This window comes from Falco punctatus, assembly GCF_963210335.1.
Source record: "Falco punctatus genome assembly, chromosome: Z".
Classification (NCBI taxonomy): Eukaryota; Metazoa; Chordata; class Aves; order Falconiformes; family Falconidae; genus Falco; species Falco punctatus.
In genome coordinates, this window is record NC_137586.1 from 16,593,646 (window position 1) to 16,611,916 (window position 18,271).

The window sequence follows — 18,271 nt, forward strand, 5'->3', positions numbered from 1 at the left end:
ATTTTATAGCTAAAGATACGGTGCACCTCCGATTGCCAGACCACACACGAGAAAGGGCTGAAGATACTTCTAAGTATTTATTTACCACAAAACAGTAGAGTAGAAAGCGTCTAGGAAACTTTTTATCCAATATTGGCCTACTTCATGTAAGCTTCTGAACAAAAGCACATTTTTACAGTTATAACTGCTTATCCTTACCCTAGTCACTTCAGCAATTAAGTTGCTTGCAAAATCTATAAAATTGAAACTATTAAAACAGACCATTCATATATTAAAAGCAGCACTGTTAGGCCAGCCCTGATGTGTTTATACAGCTGTGCTCTTCCTACCTCACCTGTTCTTTCTGGCTAGCTACAACACACAGCTGTGGTATGACAATGGCAACTGATAGGACTTTGCAGGTTTGCTGTGGTATACTGGCAACTTGGTGACTCTGCCTGCAGCTTTCATTCCTATTGCACCTCAAAGCCTCCTCAGATGCAGCTGGCACAGCTCCTACAAAGATACGGAGCACAGGTCTTCAGTATGAGGCTTCACTTCCCAGCAGCTGCAAGCAGAGATTCGATATCCTGAATTACTTTAGAAGTTTTTTCCAAAGCCTCCAAGACACACCCTTCTCTTATTTCTTGTGGCTTACTCCCATTTTCTGTTTTTCTGACAGTAATACCAGATGGATTGGGTTTTGCAGCAGATGTCCTTCCCAGAACATTGCTATTATCCAATAAAACTAGTGTTATTTTGTTAAGAAAAAAATACCAAACTCTTCCTCCTAATCCAAAAATTACTTCCTCATACTTCTAGTCATCATTCTGCATTACAAAGTCTCACATTTCATAACATGGTAATTACATAAAGCTAAAAAAGAAAGTGTGTATTATTTAAAATGTCTACAACATTAATAGGTAACTAACTAAAAAAAGTTATTTTTTTATTTTTAAAATAAATTTTTAAAAAAGTTAAACTAAGTCTTTAACTAAGATTTCAATTTATCCAAAAATTACTTTAAAAAGGGTTACAATGATGTCATGCTGCACAATTTAACAGCATGCACTTTTCATACGAATAAAATTGAACACCGGCTTAAAGACAGTTACAAAGTGGATTTAAGCACATGTGGCCCAGCACACTTTTTTGAGCTGGCTGAACACCAAGGAACAATACTGATGCAGCTGATAAACAGAAAGGTATTGTACTGCAACAACAGGCCCAAAGGCAGCTGCATCATCCCTCTTTCAAGAACAGATCAGCAGATGAGTGTTAGCAAAACTAATGCAATACCCATTAAAGAGCTACCTTTTTTTTCGTTTTTATTTTAGCTTTGTACTCTGGTCCCTGTTTTTGTTTCTGGTGCTGTGATGCAGAGTTTGGACAAGATAAATGATAAAAACTATAAATAAGAAAACATAAAAGGGCTTTAAAAGGTGATTTTAAGAAGTGGGTACAACAGTAAAAGGAGGTGAGAACAGGACTGAAAGCCTCTGATGATCTAAAATACAGATTTAAATATACAGATGAACAACAGAACATAAAAGTGAAAAAGCTTCACAGCTTTCAAAAGGATACAGGTAAATCTCTGTATTTTTTCAAGCTCAGCATCAGCAGACCTGTCCAAGGAAATAAAGATTATGAATTAGTATCATAAAAAGTTCTTAAATGTATTTTCTACTTCAGATTTTAGTTTTCCTGTTTCCAGCAATACTCAAAATTAGACAAGCAAAATGCAAATGAAAAAATGCTTTATTTTTGCCTTTCATACTACTAGCCAATGGCTGCCATTTGTCAATCATTTTTGTTGCCAAAAATCTGGGCTCTGCTTTAGGAATAGTCTCTTTGCTTTATGCCTGTCTGTATGTATAAATACAGTTTTCATTTCATCAGCCACTGAATCTGCTATAATTTGAGTAACAAGTTAAAATGCAATTGATTTCAGTTTACACATTTTAAAAAACCAGAATATATATATATGATGTTAGTAGCATGTACTGAAAAGGACAAATATCTTAGCAAGAGATACAAGTGTCATTTATTGTTCTGTTAAAAGACGCATTTCTTAGTCTAGTTTCTCTTTTTCACCTTGCAAGATACCATCTCCGTGACATTGCCAAAGGAGGATTAATGTTACCATAATTCTCATTTTTAAGTAAGGCAGGCAGAAGCACAATGAAACATGCTTTAAATAGAACTCAACACTCAACTTACCAAATGTTTAAAACACTGAAAGAAAAATATGAAACTACACAAAATAAATGGACTTACTATTTTCATTTTTGACCCTTAGGAAATGCAGTTGATAAAATTCACAGTTTATAGTCTTTTTGAGTTCTATTTTCAACATTATTTGTAGTCAATTATTTAGGATAAAGATGAATACCAATTTTCTTCAGTTACAGAGTGTGCAGTATATTCAGGAATCCCATTCCTTTCATTCAGACTTCTGCACCATTCTATTGCTGTTCTGATGTACCTATATCAACATGAAAAGTCACAAAAAGATATTTATGCGAGAAATGCACTCTAATTCAAGCAAAAACCTGAACATTAAAGCAATAGATCCATACAATGGATCTGAAAGAAAAAGCCATCATTAAAAATACAGTGTTTTTTATTTATATATACATTATATATATATATATTCTTAGAATCTTAGAGAAGTTTCCTTGCCATTTTTGATTCCACTTTTTGTCTAGGATCTCCTTCATATTTAAATCTGTGCAGTTATAGAAAGTTATAACACAACTTTATGATTTGTAATGCACAGTGTACAAGTGTTTATTTTTGGTTTTGAATTATCTGCTTGCTAAAATACAGCACAGTAAGCTTCTGGTGATTCCCATAACGAGGCTGTAACTAGAGCAAGCAGATTAGAGAAAATAACCTGAGGCAGAGGTCAGTAACTGTAACAAAGCAAAAATTGGATGAAGTTCTATCCAGTTCTATGTATCAGCTCTACATAGGACAAAGATTTTTTTTTTCTTTATCCACCAGTATAAGTGCCAAGTTGCAGCTCTAGTTATTTTTCTAAAAAGACATTACTGTAACAATTATAATGGAATGACAGCATGCAGTGGTACTGAGTCATACAGGTCCTGAATCTCTGCCAGATGTACGATGAAGCTTTTACCATTACGTGTTTGGCTACCCCCACAACACCACTGCCCCCAGCGGTAAATACCATTTCTTCATATAAAAGGATTTGTACATAGTTCTTTCATGTTTTACTTTAAATTGTTTAAATTGATTATACCTTTCATAGATTCCAGGATGACTTATTTGTATTAGCTGCTGTACCCCTTCAGGAGTAGTTAACTTACACCAGCCTACATCTTCGTTTACCTTAGAAGAAAAAAAAAAGTATTCATTTTCTGCTGCAGTCTGAAGAAAAAAAATGCAAGTATAACATACCAATTTAAGAATTAATTATCTACGAATATGCCACTTTGAACACTTGAAGTCTGTGTTTTGCTAAGGACAGAATTTGATATAGTCTGCTATGACAAATGCAGGGGGAAAAAATAAGGACACCTAGCATGGCCCCAACACTTGTTTTGTACTATTAAAGAACAAATTATTTCTAAAAGTGGATAGAAATATTTCCAAACCTGTAGAATTCTCAGTTCTTCCTCCTTCTATAATAACAGAATATACAGACTTTAGCTAGCTCACATCAGGAAGTTACACTGTATCTTTTGACACTAACTATCATATTTATATTGCTTGTAATAGAGATGTTTTCAGACTCTTAACATCTTTTTTGTGTCTCGTCACCTTAGGGTAATGAGCAAAGACACAGAAGCCAAAAGTCTCAGCAGTCCACAACCTTGAGTCCCACACTCACATAATTTTCTCTGTAGTGCCATTTTGCAAAAATCAACATTATCTTTTTAGTCCTGTATTAAGTAGATTTACAAATGCATACAGAATACCATATACACAAGCTTACTTTTCTCAGTGATTTTTTGCTATGCATCTACTCAATTATAGGTAATTTGCAATAACAAAGACTCCCTTTGATCAATGTGAGTGACTTCTTGAAAGGATAAAGTTTTATTTGCCTCTTTAGGCATCAGTTATGCATTAAAATATTTTTCTCTTCATTTCTGGTTAGAATGTTTGCAGTAAATTACTGGTGATGCTTGTGGATAGTTCCTACTTTCATTTAGGCTACTGTAGTAGCTCAAGAGTAAGCAACAGCAGCCGACTGTTTTGAGTTTGTAATCTCTCAGATTTCAGTTTCTATTTTACAGGCATCAAAACTTTTGTTTCATTTCCTTGTTAGTTTCTTAGTAACACTTCTTCACGAGGACTTTTAAGAATAGTAATTCCTCAAAGTCATGAGTTACCTGGATCCTACTACAGGAAGAGCTGAAATCCCAGACCATATTCAAGGTCACCCCATCCCAAAAAGCAGCATGGACTTTATGATCTGAGTACACCACAAGTATTCCTATGCTGGGAATAACCTTTTCATACAGCAAAACCGGCAACATTTCTCTTCCATCGGTCTCAGGTACCTAGAATCAAACAAATACATTAAAAACCTGAGGAAAAGTCACTTACCAGGTTTTGGCTGGGATACAGTTAATCCTTTTACCAGTAGCTGGTACAGTGCTGTGTTTTGGCATTAGTGTGATAATAATATTGGTAACATACAGATGTTTTTAGTTATTGCTAAATAATATTTATACCAAGTCAAGCCTTCTCAGTTTCTCAGGCCCTGCCAGCAAGAAGGGGCACAAGAAAGTGGGAGGGGACACAGCCGGGACAGCTGACCTGAACTAGCCAAAGGGATATACCATACCATAGGACATCATGCTTGGTATATAAACTGAGGTGTTGCCCAGGGCTTGCAGCTTGCGGCCTGGGGACTAGCTGGGCACTGGTCAGCAGGTGGTGAGCAACTGTATAGTGTGGGGTTTTTTGGCTTTTTTTTTCCTTTTGGATTTTATTCCTTTCTCTCCATTACTACTGTTATTACTATTATTTTATTTCATTTCAATTATTAAATTGTTCTTCTCTCTATTCACAAGTTTTACCTTTTTCCCCAATTCTCTTTCCCATCCTGTTGGGGGGGTGGGGAGCAAGCAAGCAGCTGCATGGTACTTAGTTGCTGGCTGGGGTTAAACCATGACATCTCTACAACTGTTTGTATCCCAAATTTTCAATTCTCTTGTTTTCCCAGACCACAGCCAGCTCTCTATCATGCAGTTGCCTTCACAAATACACCTTTACACTGCATGCTTTTGGTTCCCAAATGTCTACCTTCTGGTCTTTGAGGATACATGCACCATTCTTCCCTCTAGAGATTAGGTCCTATTCCCTATAGCCTGTATAATCATAACACTGAAAGATTTATAAATCTTCAGCTACATACCATTTTCCAGCAGCAGAGATAATAATTATGAGTTAATGATAGTTTAGTCTTGTAGCAGTACTGAAGTATTCTGAGGAGAAAAAAACCAAACAAAATACTAAGTATTTCACACTCACTATGTCTTCTAAACAGTTGCAACCTTTGTTCTGTAAGTTTATACGCATCCTCAGTGCTAATACAAATTGATTTTTACACTTAATGTCATCGTAAGTATTATGTGTAATTTTAACTACTGTCCTTTCATAGTCAGAGGAATTAATGTAACAAAAGAAAAAACAGTAAAGTTACTTGATTGCTTGAGTAATAATAGAGGATATAGAGTACAGATTTCCAGGTACATCAGGAGGTAGGCTGTTTATTGAATACATCTTTTCTTCTTTCTGCAGTAAAGAGCAGAGAGATGAGTGAGTTAGTTACTGTAGCATGAAAACAGTATTAAGAGCTTGCAAGATACTAGATTTCTGACCTCCCAGAAAGCAACTATAATCACATCTAAATTTGTCCCACAACACAGACAAGTATCTTCTTGAAAAGTCAAAAAATGCAGTTGTATTCTTTAAGCCTACTTGTGTGAGAAGAAACAGCTTCCATGCGCTTTGTATGGACCAAAAAGTTCTCTTATCAGAGAGCAGACTGTAGTTCATTGCCGAGTAACTACATTTGACCACAAGTTTAAGGCTAGGTTTGAAGGGTACAAAGTTGACCCTTAATTCTGCTATAAAAATACAAAGCACTGCATAATCACTTGACAGGACCTCTACTCCGGGGAAACTTAATAGACAGAGAGAGGCAAAACCATTTCTCCAGCACTGAACAGCTGGTCTGTGGCAAAGTCTCCATATAGTGACAAAGTAAATACTTCTAAGTACATAAAGGTTAAACTCTAATCAATATATTAGTTAAAATAATTAAACTTAGATTAATTAAAAATAATTAAACTTATCTTCAAGTTAGTGAGAAATGTTATTGTAGAATCTTACTGCAGTACAGTTGAGCTTGAGAAACAAATGTTACATGAGTAAAATTTCTCTTACTGTGTCTACAATTTACAGAAATCTATTCCGAGACAGCAGGAATAATCTCATTTTTTGTATGATTTGATTGCTGGATTCAGTCGTTACAGTAATTACCAATGTAGGGACTTCACTACAGACTGCACAGCCAAATTGTCTTAAAGCTAAGAAAACTGCTAACTTGACGGAATACAGAACATATTTTAAAATAGTTTATACCTTTTTTGTTCCTTTCTGGATTGCATAACGTGTGAAATAGTTTCCCAAAAATGCTCCCTCTGACCTGAAAACTGAGTCATCACCAGGGTAAATTTCTGTGATGTTTTTCCTACCATGGATAAATCTAAGAGAAATAACAAGATTTTTAACAAGTATTAAAAATGCTGTGTCACTAAGATGTGTAGCAGGTTAGCACACCTGAAGGAAGCACTAAGCGGAAACACATCTTCAACAGAACTCACATAAAAAACTTTTTACTGCTTCACAAACAGCAGAGTGTACAATATCTTTTAACAGAGAGGATTAGGATTAGTATTACCAGGCTCTTTGCATGTATGCATGAGGAGCTGTAGAGGAATGAAGCTGGGTTAATTACCATTGATAATATAAAACTGTGGGCTGGCTGATGTAGACAAGGTGCAGCTGTGGCTGGTTCTGTTAAGGGGCTGGGCAGCCAAGGAAGAAGCAGAGAGAAGAGAGAACACACGCCCTGGGGGAGGACGGACAAGGAGAAGGCAGCAGAGGGACTGGCATGAAGACTATGCTGGTATGTGATGGTAAAAGACCTTGTTGCAGCCAGCTAGTTTGGAGAGTGCCGCAACAAGGAGCGGGAGTTAAACAAGCTCAGAAAAGCTTTTTTGTGTTAGGTAAACATCTCACAAGAACTGCTCTTTCCACTGACCACAAAATATAATCACTCTAAAAAGAAAAATCCAATCTGCTTAGTGGATGAGCTGTACCTAGTGTATACAGAGAACTGACAGACTGAACGATTCCTGAACAGCCTGAAGGTTTTGTCTCTACTGCAGTTGCGTGTATTTCACTAAGATCAGTATCTTTTACTTGTGATCATATGGTATCTTGGAACCTAAAACACATTTAATGACACAATTCTGTAATTCTGTGGTTACATGCCTGGACTTTGGAAATGAGACTAACAAGACTAAGTATGGCTGCTCACCATACTCTCAAAGAAATGAGGTATAGTACTGAAATAGCTGCTAAACATTTTGTTCACATGAGAGGAAAATTTAGGAATTACACTGAGAAAAATTAACAACACTGGGCAGAAAGAGTAAAGCTTTAAAAAGAGATTATGCTTTTATGAAAGACTTTTAGATGCTGATAGCAACTGTAGCATTTTCAAAGTCTGTATAACAGAATTGAAAGGGCAGTTTTTTAAAAAAGTGGGGTTTTTTAAATCATATGGACAAGGTGATTCGCCAGGAAAACCCACAGTTTAGCTGCCTGCAACATGTGAATTATGTAGGTCACCAAGACAAACATTTCTAAAGCATGAAATCTTCATCATCAAAAGGATCAATGTAATTTGCAAAGAAACAAAGCACCATAACTGTCAGTGAAGTCTGCAGGAGTTCCAGCTGTCCAGTAACCATTTAAGAAATCAGATAATCAGATCACTTCTTTAAAAGCCTTAAACGTGATTTCAGATTGTTTCAGACATATCCACTTTCAGACCTGAAATATACTGCACTAGAAAATCAGAAGTCCAGTGAACAAACTGCAGTCTAACTCTTACCTGATGATTGTGTACAATTTCTCAAGAGTGAGAAAGGGACAAAGTAAGACAATTCATCCTAAAGCTTAATTCCTATACAAACAGAGTCTTCTGAAGATGAAACGCATGATCTCCAACTTACCTGTACAAAACACCCTGGCACCATACAATTTGAATTAGCTGAGGGCATGAATACTCTTCAGTACCTTCATTCCGAAAGAAATCACAGAAAGTCCACCTGTAAAATACAATAAAAGCTTCAGTAAGTCCAAAGGTTGTGGGGGCTGGGGGTTGAGTGCTGGTAATCATTTCTGGACCAAGAACAGATGCGTGCACACCTATCCAAAGGAAAAGAGGCCACATATTTTTAGAGTCCTCTGATCCCTGAGTTACTCCCATTAGTTACCAAATTAGTTTTCTCAAACCTGCAAAGGTTTGATTATTTTTAGTGGTGCTGACCAAGAACGTATGCCACTGGCCCAATTCAGAAGTATTATCTTGTCAAAAATGACAAAAAGCCAAACCAACCCAAAATCTATGTTCTTTTTCCAGTATTCTTTTTTTCATTTACATATTTATACAGCATGTCAGAAAATAACATTTATTTTTCTCTGGATTAATTACTATATATACACTACAGTAGGATCCAGAATGTTGGTTTGACAAATTTCGTGTTTCACAAAGTTCTTAAAAAAAAATTGATAGTGTTTTTTGTTTTTTTTTTATAGCTAGAATTCAGTTATTTTGCTAAAGGCTGAATTTCCAAACTGCAGACTTGTAAAACATATGTTAACAACTACAAAGTAAATAGTGTATATATTACCTGTGTAGGTGTGGGGCTTTGCAGCTAAGTGGCAAAGCAGTAGGCAAACAAGCAACTGTTCCATGTGTTTCAGGGTCTATTAAAACATCACCTTCTATAGATGTATGGTTGTTTTTCTCACATGTCTTCACTACATTCTTAACAGTATTTAAGTTATAGCACAGGAGCGCCAATGACAAAGGGTACTTCCATTCTTCCGGGTACGAGGAAACAGACCAATGCTGTGTAACCCATGTGTATTCAGAAGAGCAATTTGTGTTGGACAAAGGGACTCCATCTCTGTCTTTTTGATCCTTTGGTTTGGTTGGTTCTCTGTATTTACCTTCAGAACCACCATGTTCATTCTTACTCTCTGTTTGTGTTTGTTGCGATGACATTTCTGCAACAGGATTTTTCCTTGATTTTCCATACTGATCTCCAGTTTGATAGTTGCTGTTCTTCTGAAAGGAGTGTAAGGATGCTGCAGATGACTGGCTGACTTTGCATAAGAACTCCACTGTAAATTCTTGCTGCAGTTCTGGCAGGTAAAGGTGAGCATAACCATCTACTGACGAGATCTTCACACTGCCATTGTCTACACATGTTGACAGATTGGCTGTAGCAGGGTCAGGCCATCTGACTTCTAAGATATCACTGAAAAGAATCTAATAAAAGAAAAAGGATTGGAATGTGCAGCAAGATAAAAATGACCTGCTTCCCAGAAATTACAATGAAGGTTTTACATTTAAATTAATTCAGTCCTTCTCCAAGGTGATGTACACAAGAAACTTTACTCTGTATTTATCTGCATACAGGAAGTCAAGAGGAAGCAAAATATCTAACCTTCGTATCTGCTTCCTCCTGTTCTAACAGACTTCCATCTAGCAATAATGCTTTAATTTAATATGCATTCATAAACTAGACAGCCAATTACCCAGGCACAACTCCCCACAGACAGTAGATATTTCTGTTTCCAACTGCTTCTTAAAAAACACTTAGGAGAAAGCCTAAATCATCTTGATCAGATCAGTTATCAGTAGACTTCATGGAAAGCCCACATTAAATTTGTGTACATTAAACTCCCATGTGCTCTGAAGCCTTCCCTTTATTTATAAAAATAAAATAAGCCTGTAAAATGATATGTGAACATATATTTATGTGTTCTTATTGTCACCAAAATCAAGAATAAGAAAACTCCTTAACACCCATGTAGCATTAAGATACAGGTGTTCTTTACTGCAGTGCTGGATGCACGGGGGATTGCTCCACCTAATGTGCATGGCTTGCTTCTCTCAGGTACCTCTTTTTATGCCATACGTGTATACGTGTTCAACAACCTTCCTGGAAAAGACACAAATATTCATGAGATTACCCAAAGCTAATTATAATATTCACACTTCCCCTCACTTGTCCAGAGCAGGGGTCTTCACTGGTCTTGAGGGTCTGCAAATCTGCCCACTCCTCTATTCAGCTGGCCAGAGTTCTCCTTTGCAGTCCTCATGTATAGTCTTAAACCAGGTCATTTTGGCCTCTTTCTTGGACTGGAATTGCGGGCCTTGGGCCAGTTTTCCTTCATCCTCCAGGGCTACTTCTTTGTTAGAACCCGAATTTATTGCTTACAAGTGTAACACTAACTGTTCAAACCTAGGATGCATGACTACTTCTACATTCTTTAAACCTTAACCCTTCCATAACATTACCACAATGGAAATTTATTGAAAATTTTTTGCATCTAGGTGGGTAATCTTACTTAATCCTGCAGCGCCACAGATTAAGTTACACAGCTATTGCTAGGATATAGATAAAACATTATTTCTGAAGAAGAATTTAACATATAATAAAGATTTTAGACTTTTCAATACAACATTTGGAAAGTCTCAAAAGAATACCCTCATTGCACTGCTGTGATATTCAAGTACAGATCGCTGCTTCAATTAGCACTTTCGTTCAAAACAAACAAAAATCTTTTTCATGGCGTAGGCCCTTGTGTTACTACTACTTCAAAAATGAAGCACGTGATTCTCAACCAGTTACTCCAAACAAGCACTGCATCTACCTCAAACCCCAGATTAAAGTTTTTCCCACAGACAAGATATAGTTTAAAAAATAAACTAATCACCTTCTGAAATTAGAAACATTCTGTTAAGATAGAATGCCTTTCTAGCAAGATGCAAAAGTTCTCCCCTATAATGAGGTATTGTCATTATACTTGATCTCCACACAGAAGATATTCTTAGTCTGCTTCCAGTTGAAGGCTCCAATTAAAGCACCAGATTCCAAATAAACAGAGAAATGCAAATGCTCCCAAATAAGATGTTAAAAACCTCAGCAAACAAATATCCACACTCCTCATAATTTTGTTTTATCTCAATTTAATCAGCTTTGTCTCATTTGACTGAGCTTAATCAGGTATGTTTCAGCCCTGATCATACTTTGGCCCAGCACTGGAAAAGCCTGGAGTCCAATAAAAATGAAACGTGACAGAGCTAGTGTATTAGTAACGTGGGAAAGTCTGCTGAAGGTATATAGGGCACTAAAGATGAAAATTTACCATATAAAATTGCAAAGGGTACCTAAAAAAAATAATCAAGTGACTAGACAATAAGGCTGCAGAGAAATTTAATGGGATATAAACGGGGAAAAGCAATCTTAACTCTACATATAAAAGGATGGGCTTGGAGCTGACCACCAGCCAGGAATAAGATCTTGGTGTTATGTTGACAGACCCATGCAAATATACTCTATGTTCAGCAGCAGTTTAAATAGTGTATCAAATGTTTGAAAATTCTAGGAAAGGAACAAGAACAAACAGGAGATACAACTATAGCACTGAATATATTCATGGTTAACCTGCGTTTTGAATGCTATTTGCACTTTTGAGCAGGCCACACCACTAACAAGATCCCCCTTGTCAACCTGTTTAGAGACATCATCCACATCTGGATGATGATCTGTTGTTAGTCTGACCAAAGCAGACCCTAAGCAAACTGTAGTGCCAGGTTATTTTGAATTCAATCATAGGCAAAGTAATACAGCACTGTAGAAGCATTTTGGTACCCAGTGGGCCCAGTAAAAGTATTGTCACTGCTAGTAACAGACTGCATACCACTTGGCTGCCCTTGATTCCAGTTCATACTGAAGTTCTAGCATGTCTGGCACAGCAGCACTCAACAGCAGTGTGACTTCATTCAGGCCACAATAGTCCACTGCTGGTCTCCACTCCCCATTAGGCTTTCGCACTGGCCATATGGGCTATTAAAGGGTGAACGGGTCCTGCTGACCGCTCCATGGCTCACCAGCTGGCAAATCAGCTTATGGATGGGAATCAGGGAGTCTCGGCTGGTGCGGTATTGCCACCGGTGCGCCGTCGTAGCAGCGATCGGCACCTGCTGTTCTTCAACCTTCAGTAACCCCACCACAGACGGGCCTTGTGAAAGGCCGGGCAAAGCGGACGCTGCTTACATTCCTCCCTTTCCAAGGCAGCTGTACCAAAAGCCCACCAATACCCTTTCGGCTCCTTGAAATACCCTCTGCTAAACCAGTCTATGCCAGGGATACGCAGAGCCTCTGGGCCAGTCACAAGGGGATGTTCTTGCCACTCGTTGCCAGTCAGGCTTATTTCAGCCTCCAACACAGCTGAGCTGTTGAGATCTCCCTGTCACTCCAGAAACACTGATGGGTTCTGCCCCTTCAAAGTTTGATGGCATTAGAGTTCACTGTGCACCAGTATCTACTAGAGCTTTACATTCCTGTGGGTCTGATGTGCCAGGCCATCGGATCCACACAGTCCAGTAAGCCCAGTTATCCCTGATGTCCACCTGGCTGGAGGCAGGGTCCCTCTCATCCTGGTCGTAGGATTCTCCGCTAGGACAGCAAGTGGTGTAAAGCAGATGTAGTGTGGAGCAGTTCTGCTCACTTATGCCACCCAATGCCTAGGAGCAACTACAACACTTGAGTACACACACCAAGTTAGTTTTACAACCAGCAAGTCCATCATATCATAAACCAGTACTACATAGTACAACACATGATAACGTTAGCCCAGGTCCCAAGGAAAACAAACAGCACAACAGGGAACACATACTGTAAGTAAATTAAACAATGCAACCCTGAGACCATAGGCAGCAACTTCAAGAGCAAAAGAATCAGCACCGTGGCCAATGATTATCAATGCAACAAAACGAATACCAAAACCAATTTCCTTCTAACATGCTCTAGTTGGACCTGTCGCTATCTCAACCCTTCATTGCCTGTTCGGGCACCAAAAAGGACTGTCGGGGTTTAACCCCAGCCGGCAACCAAGCATCACTCAGCCACTTGCTCACTCAGCCCTCACCCAGAGGGGTGGGGAGGAGAATCAGAGAGGAATGTAACACTTGAGGGTTGAGATAAGAACAGTTCAATAATTGAGATAAAATAAGAGAGCAATAATAATAATAATAGTTATAATGAAAAGGAAGGAGAGGGGGAGAGGAATGAAATCCAAAGGGAAGGGAGGAAAGAAAACAAGGAATGCACAACAGCGCTGATCACCACCTGCTGACTGATGCCCAGCCAGTCCCCAAGCAACAATCAGCTGGCCCTGGCCAACCCCCCCCCCCAGGTTATATACCCAGCATGACGTCCCATGGTATGGAACACCCCTTTGGCCACTTGGGGTCAGCTGTCCTGGCTGTGCCCCCTTCCCATTTCTTGTGCCCCTCCAGCCCTCTCACTGGCAGGGCCTGAGGAACTGAGAAGTCCTTGGCTTAGTATAAACCACCACCCAGCAACAACCAAAGACACCAGTGTGCTATCAACATTGTTCTCACACCAAAGCCAAAAACCAGCACTGCACCAGCTACTAAGAAGAAAATTAACTCTATCCCAGTGAAAACCAGGACACTGTGTCTTGCGCTAACCATACAAGGCCCCAAGCTAGCCTGTTAGGCTCAATACTGACTTGTAATAAGAAAATGGTGAGTGAAATGGAGCTGGATAAATGCTGAAGTGTGGGAAATCGTAAAAAGGCCTTGAAAATACAGGCACTGTATTTTATATAATATATATTATATAAGAGGCCGCAGACCAATGAACAGATAGCAAATTACTGAGGAAGTCCAATCTCAAGAGCCAGAAGACTGCTTTTGCTTTAAGAAAAGCAGCAGCTGAGAAACCAAGATGGGGCAGGGTAGGGGTAAGCGAAGCCAAAAGAAAAAGTCAAGCAACAGGGTAAGGCACTTTGCTGTGGCCTGGGAAAGTTATCCCTGAACATCCTGAAGCAGGTAGTCACAGTGCAAGCTCTAAGTCAGAAACTCTCTAGAAACCCAGCCATATTCCAGAAGAGCAAGATCCTGGTGTGGGGAGGGTGGAAGGCTACCCACTAGTGTCAATGACAGAGCATTGTACCGTGCTGTCGTGCCTTGCAGTGAATGTACTGTATGACTGTTAAGGACTGACTGCTGTTAAGTAGGCAGTGATACTGACTGACAGTTTTCAGCAACTAAACATTAGCATGAAGTGTGTTACTAATAAAGCGTTAAGTCTAAAAGTTTTCAAACTCCCCTGATTTATCAGTTGTCTTTAGACTCCCACAACAGTATGCACACACTCATGAGGTGTAAAGCTCCTAGGAATAGTAAATGGGGTCTCTGGATGGACCTTCAGTCTGACCTGGAGCAGTCACTCCCAGTGTGACACTGCCTCAGCCCTCCAGCAGGCCCCTGCAACAGGCTCACATGGGTACTTCAAGCGGGGAAACAATGGGATTCTGAACCCCACAGCCTCTCAGAAAACACCGTCCTACTTCACCAAGCCTTCCCTGAAAGGTTTCAGGTGCAGAAATGTGTCAGTATGTAAAACAGCTTATTCTAACATACGTAGAAAATCCTGGGTTTTAGTCTTATTAGGAGCAAACAAACCCTTTAGTGTTTGGCTATGAAGGATATGCATAAAAAGCTGCATTAGCCAAGCTGTACCTCTGCCCATCTGCCAGGCCTGTACCCAGGCACATGCACGTATGGTCAAGCAAAGCCGCTCTGCCAGACCACTGGCGAAGTTTGTTTTACAAGAGCATTACATGTGTAACTCTCACCTTTTTTCTTTCTGGAGGTATAACACGGGAAGGTAAGTATGGGCGAGGAGAAAACTTGTTCCGGAAATCTAGAGCTCGCAGAAGTCGTTCCTATTGAAGTGGGAAGAACAAAATCAAACTTTAGAATGTGAAGCTGATTTCATCCTCTTCTATACTGTACTGAGGGTGAGAACGCCTCCTCCCCGGTTTGACAGAGGAGCAGCCACCCCGGTCCCGGTGGCCCTGACAGGCCGGCGGCGGGTGCGGCACAGCCCCAGCGGTGCCCGGTTGCCCCCCGGGCGGAAGCCCAGGGGCTCCGCTCACGGCCGCTTCCCAGAACCCGCAGAGGCACACACGGGACTCCCTCCCCTCCCCAAACGGCCTGTGACAGCGCCCGCCCGCCACGTACCCTGTGGGCGCTGACGACGAAGGCGACCCGCTGGCGGGTGGTCTCCGCCGGCTGGAGGGGGTGGGCAGCGGCGGGGAGCGCCGCTTCGTAGAGGTACTCGCCGCCGCAAGGAGACAGCAGCAAGCGGGACCCCCCCGCGTAGTGCACCTCCGTCGAGTCGTCCCCGTACAGCACCATCAGGCTTTCCGGCTCCATGTCCCCGCGGGGCCGGCCGGCACGGCGCGGAACCGGCCGTCGGCAGCGGCGCAAGGCGGGAAGCCTGGGGGGGGAGGCGCCTGGGGGGCGAGGCCCGCGCTCTCTGCCCCACCCTTCCCGGCAGCGCCTGCGGCCGCAGGGGACGGACCGCAGGTGGGGCGGGGCTGAGGGAGCCTTGCTGGGACGGGCAGGTGGGCGTGCGCGCCATGGCTTTGGACTTTAGCTTTTGGGGTTTTTTGTAGTTTTTATCCCCTGGAAGCAGCGAGGTCTTGTCTTGCCGCTCCAGAAAAGAAAACAAGCCGTACCAAGACCTAGACTGTAGAAAAAACCCCGCTGAGTGTAACCGTTCCCTCAGGAGTGCGGCGGTCCGGAACCGGGCGGGGCTGCCCGCAGCCTCTCCCCCCGCGGCCGCGGCCGTGCCCCGGGGTCCGTCCCTCGCCGCCTCCCCACAGGGGCATCGCTGGAACGAGGGGGCTGAGGGGACGGAACGAGGGAGAAGCTCTGCAGCGCGTCCTCGGGACAGATGGCGGATAGTTCTGTGACTGCTGCTTTACATTCATGCGTCTGTAGGGTCTGTAGGGCAGGAGGTCTAACGGATACGGCGTACTGAGGCCTGGTCGCAGAAGCCCCAGCTGAGCAGCCTGAAAGGCTGGTTTCTGAAAGGCCAATTTAAAAATTATGCCTGGTTGCCTTTTTGGAAGATATGTACAGTCTCCCTCACTGCCTACCCAATATGGTCAGTTTAATCAAAGCTGTTTAAAGTGGATGACAGTTTACAGTTAACTGTCAATTTATTACCAATTCCTGCTTAAAGCAGTTACATGTAATGCAAGATCCTTTGCTATGCAGGCCACCCCATGGTCTCATCCAGCCGCAACAATCACTCCTTCACCTATGGATGTACGGGTTTCTCAGGTCAGCATGCCATCGTCGGGAGATGCATTCAGTACAGCTCCCCGCTCCCTACAGCCGCTTCCTCAGCAAGGCAGAAAGCAGGCCAGCACCCAGCCAAGCCCATGCATCAATCTGGGTCTACTTGCAATACCCTTTTTAATATTATTCTGCATAGTACCTGCCTGAAGCAAGTTGGAATGTGTATGTTTGGCCTATGAATCTTGCACTGTTGTTTGGGTTTTTTTGGTGGTGGTTTTTTTTTTCTGTTAACCTCACTGCTACAGTTGGAACCCTTGGCGTAGGAACTATATAAGTAGGTCACATAGGCTGAACTCAGGTGGCAAATCAGCAATTCACAAACAGTGCAGGATCTTCCCAGGCTTTTGGCTGGAATGTCATTTTCTGTTCCAGTATCAACTGCTAGGATCCACAGGCATAAACTTGATCATTAGAACATAATTCATTCAGAGAAAGTTGCGAACTTGAGCTATAAATGAATTTCTGTGCAGCAGGAAGGAAAGACTGAACATGGCAAGGAAGTACTGTCCCACAGAGAAGTTAAAATTTCTATTACAAACCAGATTGGCACTTAATGCCATAATGGATTATTCTATTTAAAAAAATAATAATCGCAGCTATGTGCAATTTGTGATACTGGAAGATAGCTAAACCAGTCTTGCTTCTTTGTGTAGAGCTATAATTACACTTTGAACCCAGCACTCAAAACCACTTTTTTTTTTTTTTTTAAAGGCAAACTACTGAGAAAATGTTTTCATTTCTTAATATGTAGCTCTCATTCAAAAACAAAGCATATGCAAAGCAGTACCTCTTGCAGCCCAGTTTGAAACTGCTTTTTAAGCTATGTATAATTATGTATAATAATATGTAAAATAGCTATAAAATATAGCTATTATTAGCTATGTATAATGTATAATAAACAATTTTGTTAAATCACAAGTGATTTGTAATGAGTGACTATTACTGTGCATACTTTTTCTGATGTGGTCTGTTTCTGAAGCTTGGTCATGCACTTGAATTCGAATCCAGATTATGTTTCTTTTTGGAATCAGTGCTAAATAAGTTTAAGTCGTCAGCTTCACTTCTCCCCCAAAGTTTGCTCTCCATGCTTCCGTGCCTTTGCTAGCTTACCATCATGCCACAAAGAAAATAAATCTTTTTAAAGGGTTGTTTACCTGCAAGGTACTGTTCAGAAACTTGGAGATGAGAAACACTTTCACACAGTGCACTTGGAATTTCTAAATGCTGAAATTCAGGTGAAACCATCTTTCAACCTTTCAAGACTCCTCTCTATCATACATAGAACTATCAGCAGCCAGAAGCGGGCAGAGAAGCAGCAAATGGCAATTATGACAGTGCGAAATGCGCTTTCTTCTGCTCTCTTGCAGAAGGTCTCATTACACCATCACTAATTTGTATTAGATTCCTGGAAGATTTAAGACAAGTAGGAAAGATTGTTAAGTATTTAAGGCAAAGATTATCCTGTCTCCCTTACTCAGTAGGCCAGAATTAAAACTAATTTTTCCTTATTGCAGTACATGCTTAAAGCTCTTACAAACCTTCATATGTACCAAGACCATGAACTTCTCCACTACCCTAAACAGTCTTACTTCATGATTTTTCAGTATTTCTGGTGGAGGACAAAGCTTATTTTGCAAACCTTCATCTGAATTGCTTCATATAAACAATTCCCAGTTCCCAGCCTTTTCCTACGGAATGACTTGGCATTTTTTATCTACATGTAAGACATACTGTCTCCACAAGCTGACAGAGTACACG

General features: G+C 40.7%; 2 protein-coding genes across 2 annotated transcripts in view; both read right to left on the reverse strand.

Annotated features, from left to right (window-relative positions):
- Positions 1-15,421, reverse strand: part of HMGCS1 (3-hydroxy-3-methylglutaryl-CoA synthase 1) — a 94,911-nt gene extending 79,490 nt beyond the window's left edge. The window contains exon 1 of the mRNA XM_080372178.1: positions 15,411-15,421. The gene's annotated coding sequence lies outside the window, so the exon portion shown is untranslated. The remainder of the gene's footprint in view (positions 1-15,410) is intronic.
- Positions 58-15,580, reverse strand: LOC308056583 (uncharacterized protein C5orf34 homolog; the record flags this gene model as incomplete). Its single annotated transcript, XM_080372180.1, has 12 exons — positions 58-727; positions 1,564-1,604; positions 2,372-2,464; positions 3,245-3,333; positions 4,341-4,511; positions 5,372-5,441; positions 5,660-5,751; positions 6,604-6,727; positions 8,265-8,360; positions 8,946-9,589; positions 14,998-15,087; positions 15,386-15,580. The coding sequence occupies 12 exons, from the start codon at positions 15,578-15,580 to the stop codon at positions 534-536; spliced, it is 1,899 nt and encodes a 632-aa protein (XP_080228306.1). The 3' UTR covers positions 58-533.
- Positions 15,581-18,271: the final 2,691 nt, after the last annotated feature.